Below are 13,996 nucleotides of genomic sequence, written 5' to 3'. Positions count from 1 at the left end.
CACTCAGTTACACACTGACAACATACACACACATTGTTGCACACTGACAACATACACACTGTTACACACTGACAACATACCCAGTGGGTTTATTCAGCAAAGCAACAGCACCAGTATGATGGATGTCTAACTGCAACATGACGGCAGTACCTCATTCTAGCCACCGTGTGGGAGTATTGAGGGAAGATTTATATCCATGGGGCCCAGTTAAGGGGGAGCTGTGGAGCGTAAACCCAGTGAACTCCACAACACTCATACACACACTCTTGCAATCTCTCTCTCTAGCTAGCGCTGAGAAACAACTGCCGTCTCTCTGTGTTTCATCATTTTCCTTCAATTCGAAAGAGGCTGAATGTATCTCATTGGAGAAAGCATCTGAGCAAACACAACAGCGGCCCTCTTTCTCAGTATATGTAGACCATCTATCTGATGCTGTCTGGGCAAAAAGAGAGTGACATCATTGCAACCCGTAGCATTGAATGCAAGAGAAGCCAGCGAGCATTTGGCCTCCCTTGATTACATTTTTCAAATAATATTAGCCAATCAGCATTGAGCTAAACTGAGTGAGGTCAACTGTGAATGATCCTGGCACACCAAAAACAAGTGTCAAGGGAAGCCAGTTTGGATTTGGCTTCACACCAAAAGCAGAACGTAATTTACAAAATAATATATAATTGTTGCATCTCCTTGTGTTGTGGTCCTGCGGTGGCTAGCTAGCTAATGACAATTGTCCCTTTCTTCAATTAGCCATGGATGGAGATAGGGATTTGGTTTTACTTCATTCTGGCCAATGATCAAACCATAATTGTGCCCCTGGCCTGAGAGGATGGAAGTTCAATATAGCTAGCTAGTTATTTAGACTAACTAGCTGGCCTAGCGAATCGTTGCCAGGTAATGAAAGGAAGTTAGGATAGGTAGCAAGCATTTTAGCCAGGTATCTTAGGACAACAAAAGCTAAATGTTTCGGTAACATGAAAGGAGGTTGTCATTGGTGTTTCTCTACAAGTAGGGTGAGTCAGGATGGGTTTTTTTCACTTCCCCAGTGATTTTACCCATGCACTGCTACTGCTCAATGACACACACACACACACACACACACACGTACTCTGTTCCTCAAGGGTGTCTATGTCTCTGACGATGGCCCTGAAGAACGGGCGTTTACGGGGGTCAAAGGTCATACAATGGGTCATCAGTTCAGCCAGCTCTTTGCAGTCTGGAGTAGCTAGCTGACACTCTGCTGCATAGAACCTTTCTTTCTGCTCAGGGAGAGAGAGAGGGAGGTGAGGGAGAGAGGGGGGATGGGGCGAGGGAGGGAGAGAGGAAGGTGAGGGAGAGAGGGAGAGAGAGAGAGAGAGGAAGGTGAGGGAGAGAGGGGGGATGGGGAGAGGGAGGGAGAGAGGAAGGTGAGGGAGAGAGGGAGAGCGAGAGAGAGAGGAAGGTGAGGGAGAGAGGGGGGATGCGGAGAGGGAGGGAGTGGGGAAAGAGAGAGAGAGAGAGAGAGAGAGAGTAGCTTAAGGGTATCTGATACTTTGTGTCCAAACTGGCAATACATGGCATAGAGATGTGTGAGGGTGTAGGATAAAGTGGATTAAGGTGTGTGTGTGTATACAGTATGTACCTCTGTGAGTTTCTTGTCTTTAAGGGGCACTTCTCCGTCATAGCAGATCTCCCACAGTGTTGTGCCGAATCCCCATTTATCAGCCGCTACACTCAGGTTGGCAGAGTCCTTCACACACTCTGGAGCAATCCAGGGGATCCGGTCCACACACTCTGCAGGTTGACACACACACACACGCACGCACACACACACAATGTGTATGTAAACACAGTACAAACATTTAGTCATAACACAAACAAACAGTCACACGCGGTGCAGAAACCAAAACACTATTGTAGTGAACACACAATAATGAACCCGCATCTGTTTGGGGAAGGAGTTTGTCATTTTTAATATGTCTGTAGTCCTGTCTTTCCTCACTGACACCTTTACTGTAATACAGTTCCATGAGGCTCTCTGACTGTCTGCATCTCTAACCCCCTCTCTCTGACTGTCTCCATCTCTAACCCCCTCTCTCTGACTGTCTCCATCTCTAACCCCCTCTCTCTGACTGTCTCCATCTCTAACCCCCTCTCTCTGACTGTCTCCATCTCTAACCCTCTCTCTCCATCTCTAACCCCCTCTCTCCATCTCTAACCCCCTCTCTGACTGTCTCCATCTCTAACCCCCTCTCTGACTGTCTCCATCTCTAACCCTCTCTCTCCATCTCTAATCCCCTCTCTGACTGTCTCCATCTCTAACCCCCTCTCTGATGGTCTCCATCTCTAACCCCCACTCTGACTGTCTCCATCTATAACCCCCTCTGACTGTCTCCATCTCTAACCCTCTCGCTCGGACTGTCTCCATCTCTAACCCTCTCGCTCTGACTGTCTCCATCTCTAACCCCCTCTCTGACTGGCTCCATCTCTAACCCCCTCTCTCTGACTGTCTCCATCTCTAACCCTCTCGCTCTGACTGTCTCCATCTCTAACCCCCTCTCTCACTGTCTCCATCTCTAACCCCCTCTCTGACCGTCTCCATCTCTAACCCCCTCTCTGACCGTCTCCATCTCTAACCCCCTCTCTGACCGTCTCCATCTCTAACCCCCTCTCTGACCGTCTCCATCTCTAACCCCCTCTCTGACCGTCTCCATCTCTAACCCTCTCTCTGACCGTCTCCATCTCTAACCCCCTCTCTGACCGTCTCCATCTCTAACCCTCTCTCTGACTGTCTCCATCTCTAACCCACTCTCTGACTGTCTCCATCTCTAACCCTCTCTCTGACTGTCTCCATCTCTAACACTCTCTCTGACGGTCTCCATCTCTAACCCTCTCTCTGACCGTCTCCATCTCTAACCCACTCTCTGACTGTCTCCATCTCTAACCCTCTCTCTGACTGTCTCCATCTCTAACCCTCTCTCTGAGCGTCTCCATCTCTAACTCCCTCTCTGACTGTCTCCATCTCTAACCCCCTCTCTGACTGTCTCCATCTCAAACCCTCTCTCTGACGGTCTCCATCTCTAACCCTCTCTCTGACGGTCTCAGTCTCTAACCCTCTCTCTGACCGTCTCCATCTCTAACCCCCCCTCTCTGACCGTCTCCATCTCTAACCCCCCCTCTCTGACCGTCTCCATCTCTAACCCCCCCTCTCTGACCGTCTCCATCTCTAACCCTCTCTCTGACCGTCTCCATCTCTAACCCTCTCTCTGACCGTCTCCATCTCTAACCCTCTCTCTGACCGTCTCCATCTCTAACCCTCTCTCTGACCGTCTCCATCTCTAACCCTCTCTGACAGTCTCCATCTCTAACCCTCTCTCTGACAGTCTCCATCTCTAACCCTCTCTCTGACCGTCTCCATCTCTAACCCTCTCCCTGACCGTCTCCATCTCTAACCCTCTCCCTGACCGTCTCCATCTCTAACCCTCTCCCTGACCGTCTCCATCTCTAACCCTCTCCCTGACCGTCTCCAACTCTAACCCCCTCCCTGACCGTCTCCAACTCTAACCCCCTCTCTGACCGTCTCCATCTCTAACCCCCCCTCTCTGACCGTCTCCAACTCTAACCCCCCCTCTCTGACCGTCTCCAACTCTAACCCCCCCTCTCTGACGTCTCCATCTCTAACCCTCTCTCTGACCGTCTCCATCTCTAACCCCCTCTCTGACCGTCTCCATCTCTAACCCTCTCTCTGACGGTCTCCAACTCTAACCCCCTCTCTGACCGTCTCCATCTCTAACCCCCCCTCTCTGACTTTCTCCAACTCTAACCCCCTCTCTGACAGTCCATCTCTAACCCTCTCGCTTTGACCGTCTCCAACTCTAACCCCCTCTCTGACGGTCTCCATATCTAACCCCCTCTCTGACGGTCTCCATATCTAACCCCCTCTCTGACGGTCTCCGTATCTAACCCCCTCTCTGGCGGTCTCCATCTCTAACCCTCTCTCTGACGGTCTCCAACTCTAACCCCCTCTCTGACTGTCTCCATCTCTAACCCTCTCGCTTTGACTGTCTCCAACTCTAACCCCCTCTTTCCATCTCAAACCCCATCTGACTGTCTCCATCTCTAACCCTCTCTCTCCATCTCTAACCCCCTCTCTGACTGGCTCCATCTCTAACCCCCTTTCTGACTGGCTCCAACTCTAACCGGCTCCATCTCTAACCCCCTTTCTGACTGGCTCCAACTCTAACCCTCTCTCTGACTGGCTCCATCTCTAACCCCATCTATCTGACTGTCTCCATCTCTAACCCTCTCTCTCCATCTCTAACCCTCTCTCTCCATCTCTAGCCCTCTCTGACTGTCTCCATCTCTAACCCCCTCTCTCCGACTGTCCATCTCTAATCCCAAGTTCTTCCAACAAGCCCTTACGTCACTTCCAGCTGACAGGAATCCACAGCCCTGCCATGCCAGTAACATAAAGAGAGGGAGGGAGAGTGTTCCCATCTGTCAGATCCAGTGGTCCCAGTGGACATCAACACTGTTTGGTCTGTTTAACTGTCTTCACTCAGCCACAGACACAGTAAATGTTTAACAAACATAAATATGCCATTGGGGGGAAAATGGAATGTGAGCTGTGCATTTGTATGGTCTTGTTCCCAAAAACATTATCCTGGGCCACAAACCTTTCAGAACTCAACATACTGTACAATAAATTCTACAATCTCAAATTGGGCCCTTGTCCTATCTGTCCTATAAGATACGTTGCTCTGGATAACAACACAAATCGAAATGGAACATGATGGTTGTCTTGCACTCAATGTGCATAATTTGCCAAACAAAATGATTCAGTGAAGTCTTACCCTCTCTGGTCAACACAGTGATGGGTATGCCGGGGTCGCTGAGCTTGATGAAGGGTCCTCCCTCACTGTCCACTCCGTCTCTGGCCAGCAGGATGTTCTTGGTACACACAAAGCCATGCACTAGCTTCTTATCCTCCTACACAGACAGAGAGAGATAGTCTAAGAGCTTTGCACACCTGGATTGTACAATATTTGCACATTATTCTTAAAGAAATTCTTCAAGCTCTGTCAAGTTGGTTGTTGCCATAGATTTTCAAGACGATTTAAGTCTAAACTAAGCCACTCAGAAACATTTAATGTTACCTTGGTAAGCAACTCCAGTGTATACTTGGCTTGTGTTTTAGGTTGTGTTTTAGGTTTTAGGTTATTGTACTTATTATTGCCTTATTGCAAACAGGATGCATGTTTAGGAATATTTTTATTCTGTTCAGGCTTCCTTCTTTTCACTTTGTGATGCAGGTTAGTATTGGGAAGTAACTACAAAGTTGTGGATCAATCCTCAGTTTCCTCCTATCACAGCCATTCAACTCTAACTTTTTTTTAAAGCCACCGTTGGCTTTATGGTGAAATCACTGAGTGTTTTTCTTCCTCTCTGGCAACTAAGTTAGGAAGGATGCCTGCAGCTGTTTTGATACACCATCCAAACTGTAAATTAATAACTTCACCATGTGCAAAGGGACATTCAATGTCTGCTTTTTTTCCAACGTCTACCAATAGGTGCCCTTATTTGGGAGGCATTGGGAAACCTCCCTGGTCTTTATGGTTGAATCTGTGTTTGAATCCACAACTCGAACTGAGGGACCTTACAGATGAGTGTATGTGTGGGGTACAGAGATGTAGTCATAAAAGCTAATGTTAAACACAGAGTCCATGCAATTATTATGTGACTTGTTAAGCACATTTTTACTCCTGAACTTATTTAGGCTTGCCATAACAAAGAGGTTGAAGACATTTCAGAGTGTGTTTTTCTTACCAGGTAGCTGAGAGCGCTGGCCAGTTGTTTGGCCACCTGGAACTTCCATGGTGTACTGAGAGGACTGTGTTGTCTCCGCATGAACATATCCAACGGACCTAACTGGACAAACTCCTCCACCATGATATCTGGGAGAGAGGGAGAGAGACGTGGACAGGGTTGCAAAGGGTCAAAAAACCTTCTGGTAAATTTCCATGGGAATTCAAACCCAGGAATTTGGGGAATTTAGCATAAATACCGTGAACCTTTTTGTGGGATACTCATAAGGCAATTCTAGGTCTTGTAGCATATTTTGGTTAAACTATCCCCAATTCAATGGAACTGCAACCCTCTGCATGCGCTGTGCATTCTTGCAGTGCAGTCTTCCATCACATGTACAGTGCCTTGTGAAAGTATTTGGCCCCCTTGAACTTTACAACCTTTTGCCACATTTCAGGCTTCAAACATAAAGATATAAAACTGTATTTTTTTTGTGAAGAATCAACAACAAGTGGGACACAATCATGAAGTGGAACGACATTTATTGGATATTTAAAACCTTTTTAACAAATCAAAAACTGAAAAATTGGGCGTGCAAAATTATTCAGCCCCTTTACTTTCAGTGCAGCAAACTCTCTCCAGAAGTTCAGTGAGGATCTCTGAATTATCCAATGTTGACCTAAATGACTAATGATGATAAATACAATCCACCTGTGTGTAATCAAGTCTCCGTATAAATGCACCTGCACTGTGATAGTCTCAGAGGTCCGTTAAAAGCGCAGAGAGCATCATGAAGAACAAGGAACACACCAGGCAGGTCCGAGATACTGTTGTGAAGAAGTTTAAAGCCGGATTTGGATACAGAAAGAAAGATTTTCCAAGCTTTAAACATCCCAAGGAGCACTGTGCAAGCGATAATATTGAAATGGAAGGAGTATCAGACCACTGCAAATCTACCAAGGCCTGTCCGTCCCTCTAAACTTTCAGCTCATACAAGGAGAAGACTGATCAGAGATGCAGCCAAGAGGCCCATGATCACTCTGGATGAACTGCAGAGATCTACAGCTGAGGTGGGAGACTCTGTCCATAGGACAACAATCAGTCGTATATTGCACAAATCTGGCCTTTATGGAAGAGTGGCAAGAAGAAAGCCATTTCTTAAAGATATCCATAAAAAGTGTTGTTTAAAGTTTGCCACAAGCCACCTGGGAGACACACCAAACATGTGGAAGAAGGTGCTCTGGTCAGATGAAACCAAAATTGAACTTTTTGGCAACAATGCAAAACGTTATGTTTGGCGTAAAAGCAACACAGCTGAACACACCATCCCCACTGTCAAACATGGTGGTGGCAGCATCATGGTTTGGGCCTGCTTTTCTTCAGCAGGGACAGGGAAGATGGTTAAAAGTGATGGGAAGATGGATGGAGCCAAATACAGGACCATTCTGGAAGAAAACCTGATGGAGTCTGCAAAAGACCTGAGACTGGGACGGAGATTTGTCTTCCAACAAGACAATGATCCAAAACATAAAGCAAAATCTACAATGGAATGGTTCAAAAATAAACATATCCATGTGTTAGAATGGCCAAGTCAAAGTCCAGACCTGAATCCAATCGAGAATCTGTGGAAAGAACTGAAAACTGCTGTTCACAAATGCTCTCCATCCAACCTCACTGAGCTCGAGCTGTTTTGCAAGGAGGAATGGGAAAACATTTCAGTCTCTCGATGTGCAAAACTGATAGAGACATACCCCAAGCGACTTACAGCTGTAATCGCAGCAAAAAGGTGGCGCTACAAAGTATTAACTTAAGGGGGCTGAATAATTTTGCACGTCCAATTTTACCGTTTTTGATTTGTTAAAAAGGTTGGAAATATCCAATAAATGTCGTTCCACTTCATGATTGTGTCCCACTTGTTGTTGATTCTTCACAAAAAAATACAGTTTTATATCTTTATGTTTGAAGCCTGAAATGTGGCAAAAGGTCGCAAAGTTCAAGGGGGCCGAATACTTTCGCAAGGCACTGTACAGCTGATTCTCAAGATCTTGCACACTAATGAGATGCTATTGAGCCCACACTACTACACTGTCTGAGCCAAGGACTACATGCTTTCTGGTAAGTTTTGATTTCAATACTGGGTGGGGTGAATATATTTTATATGACATACATGATTTTTTGTTAACTAGTAAATAGAGCCTACAGCAAAGTGTGTTTAAATCATTTCTAACTTGTTAACAATTTCTGCTAGTTAGTTTTTGCTACAATGTGGGTTTTAGCTTGCTTGAGACTGTTAATTCACCTGTTTCCATACATGTTTCATTTAAAAAAATGTATCTTACAAATGAGTTGTTAAATCGAACTGCTTAACTATTTATCTGTACATGGAATTGTATATGGGGTTTTTTAAAACTTTTTTTCTGATATTTACAGGAAAATTCCACGGGCATTATCTGATGTGTGGAGACATTTCACTGCAGCTAATGTAGAAGGACAATCTGTGTACATTTGCAAATACTGTGCCAAATCATATGTGACGAATGCAACAAAGATGCAGAATCATCTGGCCAAGTACATAAAGTTCCCTTAGCGCTCACAACAAGCAACTTCTGACAAAAGTCCCTCTACTTCTATTCGAGGTGAAAATGATGAATCAGACACCTTATCGATAACAACAGCTCATGGTCCTCCTGGAATCAGACACCTTATCGATAACAACAGCTCATGGTCCTCCTGAAATCAGACACCTTATCGATAACAACAGCTCATGGTCCTCCTGGAATCAGACACCGTATCGATAACAACAGCTCATGGTCCTCCTGGAATCAGACACCGTATCGATAACAACAGCTCATAGTCCTCCTGGAATCAGACGTTTTTTTGACTCAATGGAGGAACATAGTCAGAGAAATGCTGATGTCTTGCTCGAGCTGTGTATGCAACTGGTTCACCTCTGATGCTCACAGGCAATGTGTATTGGAAGAGATTTCTGAATGTTCTTCACCCAGCATACACTCCTCCAACCAGACATGCTTTATCTACTCATTTGCTGGATGCAGAGTTCAACAGAGTTCAAGTGAAGGTCAAGAAAATCATAGAGAAAGCAGACTGTATTGCAATCATTTCTGATGGGTGGTTGAATGTTCTTGGGCAAGGAATAATTAACTACATCATCTCCACCCTTCAACCAGTATTCAGGAGTAGAAATGTACTTAACAATACACAGACACAAGGGACAACAGACACACCGGTCTCTACATTGCACATGAGCTGAAGGCAGTCATCAATGAACTTGGACCACAGAAGGTATTTGCACTGGTGACAGACAATGCTGCGAACATGAAGACTGCTTGGTCTAAAGTGGAGGAGTCCTACCCTCACATCACACCCATTGAATCTGCTTCTCTAGGACATTATGGCACTGAAAACAATGGATACACTCTACAAGAGAGCAAAGGAAATGGTTAGGTATGTGAAGGGTCCTCAACTTATAGCATCAATCTACCTCACCAAGCAAAGTGAGAAGAATAAGAGCACCACATTTAAGCTGCCCAGCAACACCTGTTGGGGTGGTGTTGTCATTATGTTTTACACTCTCCTGGAGGGGAAGGAGTCTCTCCAAGAAATGGCCACATCACAGTCTGCCGATATGGACAGCCCCATCAAGGGGATCCTCCTGGATGATGTATTTTTGGATAGAGTGGTAAGCAGTCTGAAACTCCTGAAACCTATAGCAGTAGTCATTGCATGGCTTGAGGAAGACCATGCCATCCTGTCTGATGTTCAGACGCTGCTTGCAGAGGTAACAGAAGAAATCTGTACTGCCCTGCCCACTTCACTGTTGCTCCAAGCAGAGGAAACTGCAGATCTGAAATACATCAAAAAGCGTGAAGACTTCTGCCTGAAGCCCATACATGCCACAGCAGACATGTTGGACCCCAAGTATGCAGGCAAGAGCATCCTGTCTGGTGCAGAGATCAACAAGGCCTTTGGTGTCATCACTACCGTGTCTCGCCACCTTGGCCTGGATGAGGGCAAGGTTCTTGGCAGTCTGGCGAAGTACACTTCCAAGCAAGGGCTTTGGGATGGAGAGGGGTCTGAATACTTTCCAAATGCACTCTACCTACAGTATGTAAAAATGCTGTTCATTGACTACATCTCAGCATTCAACACCATAGTGCTCTCAGGACCCTGGGACTGAACACCTCCCTCTGCAACTGGATCCTGGACTTCCTGATGGGCCTCCCCCAGGCAGTGAAGGTAGGAAACAACACATCCGCCACGTTGACCATCAACAAAGGTGCCCCTCAGGGGTGTGTGCTTATTCCCTTCCCGTACTCCCTGTTCACGCACGACTTCAAGGCCGCGCATGCCTCCAACACCTTTATGAAGTTTGCTGATGACCCAGCTATGGTAGGACTGATCACTGACAAGGATGAGGCAGCCTTAAGGTCTTCATTTTTATTTTATTTTTACCCCTCTTTATCCCCAATTTCGTGGTTTCCAATTGGTAGTTACAGTCTTGTCTCATCGCTGCAACTCCTGTACAGACTCGGGAGAAGCGAAGGTCGAGAGCCGAGCGTTCCCCTGAAACACAACTCAACCAAGCCGCACTGCTTTTTCACACAATGCCCACTTAACCTGGAAGTCAGCCGCAATGTGTCGGAGGAAACACCGTACACCTGGCGACCGTGTCAGCGTGTACTGCGCCCGGCCCGCCACAGGAGTCGCTAGTGCACGATGAGACAAGAACATCCCTGCCGGCCAAACCCTCCCCTAACCCGGACGAAGCTGGGCCAATTGTGCACCGCCCCATGGGTCTCCCATTCGCGTCCGGCTGCGATAGAGCCTGGACTCAAACCCAGAATCTTTAGTGGCACAGCCTTAGACCACTGCGCCACTCGGGAGGCCAGCCTAAAGTTCTACCACTGCACCATCGAGAGCATCTTGACTGCTTGCATCACCGCTTGGTATGGCAACGGCAAGGCACCCGAACGCAAGGTTCTACCAAGGTGGTGATTACAGCTAAGTACATCACTGGGGCCAAGCTCCCTGCCATCAAGGACCTCTATACCAGTCGGTGTCAGAGGAAGGCCCAAGAAATGGTCAGACTCAAGCCATACTGTTCTCTCTGCTACCGCATGGCAAGCGGTACTCATGCACCAGTCTGGAACCAACAAGACCCTAAACAGTTTCTATCACCAAGCCATAAGACTACTAAACAAGACTGCTAAATAGCTTATCAAATGGACTACCTGCATTGACCCCCATTTTTGCACTCTCTCTCCTGCCCTGAAAACATTACTGTACTCATACGAAACATCTCCCACTAACTGGTTTAGACAGGTAAATCGTGTTCAGAGGGTACAGCACAGTATAGATGAATCTCAAACTGAACACTAAGTCCTTTATCAAGTGATCGACTGCTCAAAGTGATCGGTTTGAGATTCAACCTATGTCAACGTACTATTCAGTACTGAGTCAACAGCTCATGGGGAATTCATTAATTATAAATAATGACAAGTCCCATCATATCTGCTGATCTACTATTGCAATACTGTAGTATAGGTTCTGTATGAACACTGCACAGGAAGAGAGGTTTATAGGGTCATGTAGGTTACTGTGTGTGTGTGTGTGTGTGTGTGTGTGTGTGTGTGTGTGTGTGTGTGTGCACTCACTCTCAAGGTGGCGTACACAGACTCCATAGAGCAGGGCGATGTGCTTATGGGAGACCTGCCGCATCATACTAGCTGTCTCAAAAAAGGCCTGGGGAGAGAGAGGGATAACAGGAGAGAGAGGGATAGGAAGAGACAGGAGAGAGAGTGAGAGAGGGGGAGAACAGGAGCGAGAGAGAGAGGGGGAGAACAGGAGAGAGAGAGAGAGAGGGGGAGAACAGGAGAGAGAGAGAGGGGGAGAACAGGAGAGAGAGAGAGAGAGAGAGAGAGAGAGAGAGAGTGATAGGCAGAGGGAGTGAGAGGGACAGATGGAGGACAGGAGAGAGACCGAGATGGAGGACAGGAGAGAGGGAGAGACGGAGAGGGAGAGGCAGGGGTGGGGGGGCAAGAGAGAGGGATATAGATGGGGGACAGGAGGGAGAGACAGCGGGAGAGACAGATACAGATGGAGGACAGGGGAGACGGAGGGAGAGACAGCGGGGGAGACAAATGGAGGACAGGAGAGAGAGAGTGAGAGGGAGAGACAGATACAGATGGAGGACAGGGGAGAAGGAGGGAGAGACAGCGGGGGAGACAGATGGAGGACAGGAGAGAGAGTGTGAGAGGGAGAGACAGAGGGAGAGAGAGGGAGAGATAGAGGGAAAGGACAGAGAGTGGGAGGCAGAGGGAGAGACAGAGATGGGGGACAGGAGAAGGAACGACAGAGGGGGAGACAGAGAGTCAGAGTTAGCTAATATGGAACGTGGCAAAATACTGACACAGTCTAATAAAAAGCATGAGCTGGTGCACCCCCAGAGAACATTATGTAGTGCTGAGGTGCTGACTAACAGAAATACACTGGAAGCTATTTAAATAAAGAGAGCCGCACACACATACACAATTGGGTCGGGAGTTTACATACACTTAGGTTGGAGTCATTGAAACTAGTTTTTCAACCACTCCACACATTTCTTGTTAACCTCATTGGGCTAGGGGGCAGTATTTTCACGTCCGGATGAAAAACGTGCCCAGAGTACACTGCTTGCAACTCAGGCCCAGAAGCTAGGATATGCATATTATTAGTAGATTTGGATAGAAAACACGTGGAAGTTTCTAAAACTGTTTGAATGATGTCTGTGAGTATAACATAACTCATATGGCAGGCAAAAACCTGATATAAATACAACCAGGAAGTGGGAAATCTGAGGTTTGTAGTTTTTCAAGTGATTGCCTATCCAATATCCAGTGTAAATTGGGTCAGATGGCACTTCCTAAGGCTTCCACTAGATGTCAACAGTCTTTATAAAGTTGTTTCAGTCTTCTATTGTGAAAGGGGAGAGAATAAGACCACTCACGGTAAGTGGCTCAGCTGAAAGCCTAAGTTGTTTATCACGTGCGGCTGTGAGCGTGAGCTCCGTTCCCTTTCCTTTCTAATGACAACGGAATTGTCCGGTTGGAATATTATTGAAGATTTATGATGAAAACATCCTAAAAATGGCTTAAGGACAACAAAGGCAAGGTATTAAGGTGGCCATTACAAAGCCATGACCTCAATCTTACAGAAAATTGGTGGTCAGAGCTGAAAAAGTGTGTGTGAGCAAGGAGACCTACAAACTTGACTCAGTTACACCAGCTCTGTCAGGAGGAATGGGACAAAATTCACTTAACTTATTGTGGGAAGCTTGTGGAAGGCTTCCCAAAACATTTGACCCAAGTTAAACAATTTAAAGGCAATGCTACCAAATACTAATTGAGCATATGTAAACTTCTGACCCACTGGGAATGTGATGAAAGAAATAAAAGCTGAATTAAATCATTCTCTCTGCTATTATTCTGACATAAAGTGGTGATCCTAACTGACCTAAAACAGGGAATGTTTACTAGGATTAAATGTCAGGAATTGTGAAAAACTGAGTTTAAATGTTTTTTTTTTAGCTAAGGTGTATGTAAACGCACGACTTTAACTGTATACATACATACATACATAACATTACATACACACATACGGATGAACTTTGATCATTGAGATAGTAAATTAATAATAGGAAATGAAAGATAATTAGTTTTATGTCTCTGAAGAAAGACAGATGGCTTCGGAATGTGTTGGGGGGATGAGAGGAGAGCAACGTGTGAAACAGGGGAGACAGATGAACATCTGTAGATTAGATGAAGGAGGGATTGAGGTCAGGAGGTGAGGACAGATTCTCTTAAGGGAGTAATAAAGGTTTGTTATCCTGTTACCCTCTTTATTAGCTTCCTGTGGAGCCATAAAACATAGGAATTGGAGAGAAGGAGGAGTGTTTTAAGTAGGATGTATATAACTGTGATGGGAGAAATGTTTTGCTGTCTGATTACAGCTGTAAAGAACCTTTGGGAAGAATTAAACTTGGTTAAAGCTTCTCTAGTGTCCGTGGGATATTTACTCTGAAAGATATACATTTACTCTGAAAAAGAAGAACCTAACAATACACACACACGCACACACACACGCGTGCACAGGCCCGCACGCACAGGCCCGCACGCACACGCACGCACGCACACGCAGTGATGTATTGGGTAAAAAA

General features: G+C 46.2%; 1 protein-coding gene across 1 annotated transcript in view; it reads right to left on the bottom strand.

The window, feature by feature from the left end:
- The window catches only part of jak1 (Janus kinase 1), an 80,855-nt gene that overhangs the window by 21,543 nt on the left and 45,316 nt on the right, over positions 1-13,996 (bottom strand). Inside the window, exons 13-17 of the mRNA XM_036978622.2 lie at positions 11,457-11,544; positions 5,803-5,930; positions 4,830-4,965; positions 1,619-1,770; positions 1,106-1,256 (exon numbers count right to left, since the gene is read on the bottom strand). Of these exons, the coding sequence (XP_036834517.2) occupies positions 1,106-1,256; positions 1,619-1,770; positions 4,830-4,965; positions 5,803-5,930; positions 11,457-11,544 (655 nt within the window). The remainder of the gene's footprint in view (positions 1-1,105; positions 1,257-1,618; positions 1,771-4,829; positions 4,966-5,802; positions 5,931-11,456; positions 11,545-13,996) is intronic.

The sequence above is a fragment of the Oncorhynchus mykiss genome, chromosome 5 (assembly GCF_057628025.1).
Source record: "Oncorhynchus mykiss isolate SJ-2025 chromosome 5, ASM5762802v1, whole genome shotgun sequence".
Lineage (NCBI taxonomy): Eukaryota > Metazoa > Chordata > Actinopteri > Salmoniformes > Salmonidae > Oncorhynchus > Oncorhynchus mykiss.
This window is presented reverse-complemented; position numbering and strand designations above follow the sequence as displayed.